Source organism: Eptatretus burgeri, chromosome 2, assembly GCF_056783735.1.
Source record: "Eptatretus burgeri isolate ZD-2024b chromosome 2, Ebu_testis_v1, whole genome shotgun sequence".
Classification (NCBI taxonomy): Eukaryota; Metazoa; Chordata; class Myxini; order Myxiniformes; family Myxinidae; genus Eptatretus; species Eptatretus burgeri.
Genome location: NC_140962.1, coordinates 27910287 through 27914845, shown reverse-complemented (window position 1 = coordinate 27914845; position 4559 = coordinate 27910287). Strand labels below are relative to the sequence as shown.

Sequence of the window (4559 nt, the reverse complement as noted above, 5' to 3'; positions counted from 1 at the left end):
TTAGCCCTATCTCTCAATATTGTGAAGAATCACTTGAACAATTATCGGATCCGGATCTTCACCAAAATTGAATCAATTCTTCCTTGTCACACGCCCAACTTGTCCACCAAGTTTCGGCTGGATCTGCCCGCAACTTTTTGAGATATGCTGCCCACAGACAGACAGACAGAGAGGGGGTGAAAACATCACCTCCTTCACCTTCGGTGGTGAAGCTTACAAGCAATGTCTAAACACTCGAATCATAAACAAGTAAAACAAACTGACATCAGGCTTGTTATCGGCCAAAATGTCCATCCAGAGTGGTGGTTAAATTCCATGCAAAAATATATAGGAGACAATTATTCCATAATGAGCATAACTTTAATGCAGCTCCTTATGGCTTAATTGGCCAGACTTACCCCTGGCATCAAAGCTAAAATTCTAACTGTGCTTCTAAGCCACAAAATGTATTTGAAGATTAATAAGCGATGAAAAAGGTAAAGAGAAGAGAAACCTATTTCTATTGTCTCTTCTGGGAAGGAGCTTCTTGATGACACAAACGAAACCGAGTCGAAAGATTTGACTTCACAGTACATTGTGTCTGATCCTGGAGCCGTGGGTTTGAAAAGCATGAAGAATGTACAATGACTGGGTGTGGATTCACAATTGTAAAGGGATCGCTGAGCAGCCCAAGTTCTACCACACTCAACCAAGTGCACATTTAACAACCATGACCTGTACAGTGAAGGATGCTCTCCTGAAACTGCAATGAGCACAGAGATTTAGTGTAGTCCAGATTCTTCCGATTCAGCCAACCCGTCACAGTGTCCTGGATCCTAATCTAACAACTCACCACCGACAACAAAAATAAAGTCAGTCGATCAAATCTCTCCTTTTTATCCAAATATATCTGATACGTGTCCCCAGCCATATAGCAATACTGATGAGCAATACAATTGTGCACTTTATGATAAAAGCATAAAATTTCCTACATTGTCTCTAAATGTTCTAAGATTGATTTTTACATCTGGACCAAAGTTGGATTTAGGAATTGATTGGGAATTGATTTTTTAAAGAATTTTTTCGTTGCCCAATTTGAACCAAACTTGATACTGCACACCGCAGGAGAATGGTGAGTGAGGTGGCCCTAAAAAAGATTGTGCCTTCGTGTACCGTTTTGGCTGTATTTCGGAAACATAGATACATACATACATACATACAAGATGAGTTTTCATAATATATAGATAAACACGATCTTTTGAAATAATCAGAGATGCTACATCCAACATGCCGTGGCTAAAGGCATGCAAGAAAGTTATGAGAAACTTGAGGGTGAGTATTGCATTACAACATTGTATTGTGAGTGAAGGAAAATTAAAAAGACATGCGTCCAGTATCGTGAAAATCAAAGTTGACTCGTACTATATTAGTGTTTTTAGTTGGTGAGGGTTATGGAGACAGACCAGTGTACAGAACAATCAGAGTAATCAAAGTTTGAAACTCACTTTTGCACAGACTGAGATGAAGTGAAGACAGAGAGACAAGGATCAGTGTTGCTACTTGAAAGGGTCCGCATAGAGCCATGGAGAGAAACAAACTTTACTTCCTTCAGCTGACGACTTCGGAGAGGAAGGAATAATAACATGCACAGTGCCAACGCACACGTCCCAATTTGGGTATTTTCTGCTTCAATCATTTCCTCTCGTTTCCTGACATGGTAAACATGTGACACCACCATTGTCCTTGCTGAGCCCTGGCAAGGCTGTGATTTTTGTTCAGAAACTTTACATAAACTTTGTGCATGTCAAAAAAAACCATTGATTTCTAATGGGGAAAACGACTGAAGTTGGAGCCATGACCGTTTAAGTCGATTTGAAAGTGGGTAGGTAATTTTAAATCCCTTTGAGAAACTGTTCTCCACATTGCCCTGCAGTGCACAGTACACACAAGATGCAGTGATTGTTTAATTACTCAAGGCTGGAGATGGAATCAAGCTGGAGTAAACAATTCTGGAGAGAACACAAAGTTATCCTGCCATTACCATCATGACCATTGATCAAACAGTCGCATTTATGTGCACTTGAGGCAACAGAGATCTTGAAATAATTAACATGAACCACACCACTACGTGTGTGTGTGTGTGTGTGTGTGTGTGTGTGTGTGTGTGTGTGTGTGTGTGTGTGTGTGTGTGTGTGTGTGTGTGTGTGTGTGTGTGTGTGTGTGTGTGTGTGTGTGTGTGTAAGTGAGTGAGAGATACCCTCAAGGAGAAGAAGTACACATAAGGCTGAGCATTCTCCTTTCAGACATAATTTGGACCATGTAATTGTATAATAATTGAATATTTATAAAATCAGTGTTTGAATAAATTAGACCACAATGTGCATTTAGAATGGCTGATGCTAAAATAGAAACTGTCATACTTTGGACATGTCATGCATGCAGAAAACAACAGTGTCAACCCTTTCAACCCTGGCAGCCATTTTACCGGCCACTATTCAAACCTCCATATACCCAAGCAGCTGGATTTTTTTCTCCAGGGAGCCCAGGGTGGGGGAGCCGAAAGTCCAAAGAGCTCAGGGTTCAAAGGGTTAAGAAGTCAACCATGTTGGGTGTGGTTGAGAGGAGGAGGAGAAGAAGGAGGAGGATGAGGATAAGGAGACCACGTTGTATGTGTTGGATGGATGGGGTAAAGGCTGCAACCAGGCTGCCTGTGAGAACTTTGGGTAGCACTGCAGGACAGGGATGTTTGGAGAAATCTGTTCATGAACGTCACCAGAAGTCAGCTACGACTTGAGGGAACTCGATAACTTGTCTATATAATTCAACATCATCAAAGCAGCCTATTTCAAGCCATTGCAGAGCCATAGCCTCACTAATCTGATAAAGAAACACTCACCAAGTGTGGGTTGTACTTGCCATGTTTGCTGTTGTTGGTGAGAGTCACAGCAGGAAATTGTAATTTGTTCAGGGTGCCGGCGCCAACTCGCCCAATCTTCACAAAATATTCCAAAACAAAAAGATTAAAGAACACCTATTGTTCCATCTTTTCCCATCCAATTCCCTGTCTGAGAAATACAAATCCAATAGTTAACAATCACATCAGGACTCGAACTCCAACTGGACAGCTCACAGGTGAATTCTCACACCAGTAAATCTATTAGGGCTAGTCCACATTAGCTGACGCAACACAACAACATTGTCGATGACAGTTAGTCGGCGAGAGTTTTTGATAATCGTGTAATGTGTGGCAATCGATGACAATCGCCAAAGTGACGAGATGTATTGACCAATAGGAGACTTTTCGGATGATGTATGGATGTTAACGAGGAATTTTGTGCAAGCGCCCTGTGTGCGTTTTCGGTGACTCGGTTCTGCTCGCCGGGCACTTTTAACCTGCCGTTGCTGGCGTGAAATCTGTAATTTAAATAATCTTTTGGACAAAATTTTCAGCATTTAGATGAAAGTTGCAATTTTGAAATGGTTAACCCACAATTGTGTTCCTGAATGTAAATAAGACTCAGGGAAACAAAGGAAATACGAGAAATATCCATGGATGAGAGGTGTCGAGTTCGTACAATTTCCTGTTAGTGAAAGCGAGTGACGGCAATGGTTATAACACACACACACACACATACACACACACACACACACACACACACACACACACACACACACACACACACACACACGGAGGGACAGACCACTTCTCCTTTTACCAAGAGATGCAAAAATTTAGCATAATTACCATTGCCACCAATGGTGGAAGGAGGTTATGTTTTCACCCCTATCTGTCTGTTTGTTTGTTTATCTGTGAACAGGATATCTCAAAAAGTTGTGGACAATTCGGACGAAATTAAATTTGGTGGAGAGGGGAGAGGTTGGGTGTGTGTGACGAGGATGAACCAATTCGACTTTGAAGATCTGGATCCGGATCTGAGAATTTTAAAATTGATTCTTCACCATTGAGAGATAGGGCCAAAAACAATATATAGCACGATATCTCAAAACGTTGTGGATGGATTCGGACAAAACTTGGTGGACATGTGTGTGTGTTGAGGAAGAATTTATTCGATTTTAATGAAGATCCAAATCCAGATCTGGATACGAGAATTCATTATTTTTTTAAAGTGATTCTTCACCATTGTGGGATCGGGACAAAAACCATGTACAGCATGATATCTCAAAAAGTTGTGGACAATTTATGTTAAAACTAGGTGGATGAGTTTGGTATGTCACAAGAACAAAGTGATTAGAAGATTTGGGTTCAGGTCCGGATTCAGATCCAGCCTATCAGTGGGATACAAAATATAAACTGTTCAGCTTGGCAGAGGACTGGACTCCACTGAGTGCTGTTCTTATTACCCTCACCACAGGAAAGGTTATTGCATTTGGGTCCGTTTGTTTGTTTGTTTATTTGTTTGTTTGTTTATTATCTTGCCAAAACGAAGTTTTTGCAAGATATGTTAGTCAGCTTGTATGTTTTTTTTGTTTGTTTGTTTGCTTGTTTGTCTGTAATCACGTATAAAAAATTCTGCAGAGCACAGTTATCATCGGATATTTTTGTAACTTCGCATATCAGA

At 40.8% G+C, this 4559-nt stretch overlaps 1 protein-coding gene across 3 annotated transcripts in view; it reads right to left on the bottom strand.

The window, feature by feature from the left end:
* The window catches only part of LOC147031670 (uncharacterized), a 52102-nt gene extending 50202 nt beyond the window's left edge, over positions 1–1900 (bottom strand). Inside the window, exons 1-2 of one of the 3 annotated variants that reach the window (XM_085852442.1) lie at positions 1485–1597; positions 494–827 (exon numbers count right to left, since the gene is read on the bottom strand). In XM_085852442.1, coding sequence (XP_085708568.1) covers positions 494–611 — 118 coding nt within the window. In that variant the 5' untranslated portion in view covers positions 612–827; positions 1485–1597. Of the gene's footprint in view, positions 1–493; positions 828–1484 lie in introns of all 3 variants that reach the window. The other 2 variants (XM_085852452.1, XM_085852462.1) reach the window with 2 other exon arrangements.
* Positions 1901–4559: the final 2659 nt, after the last annotated feature.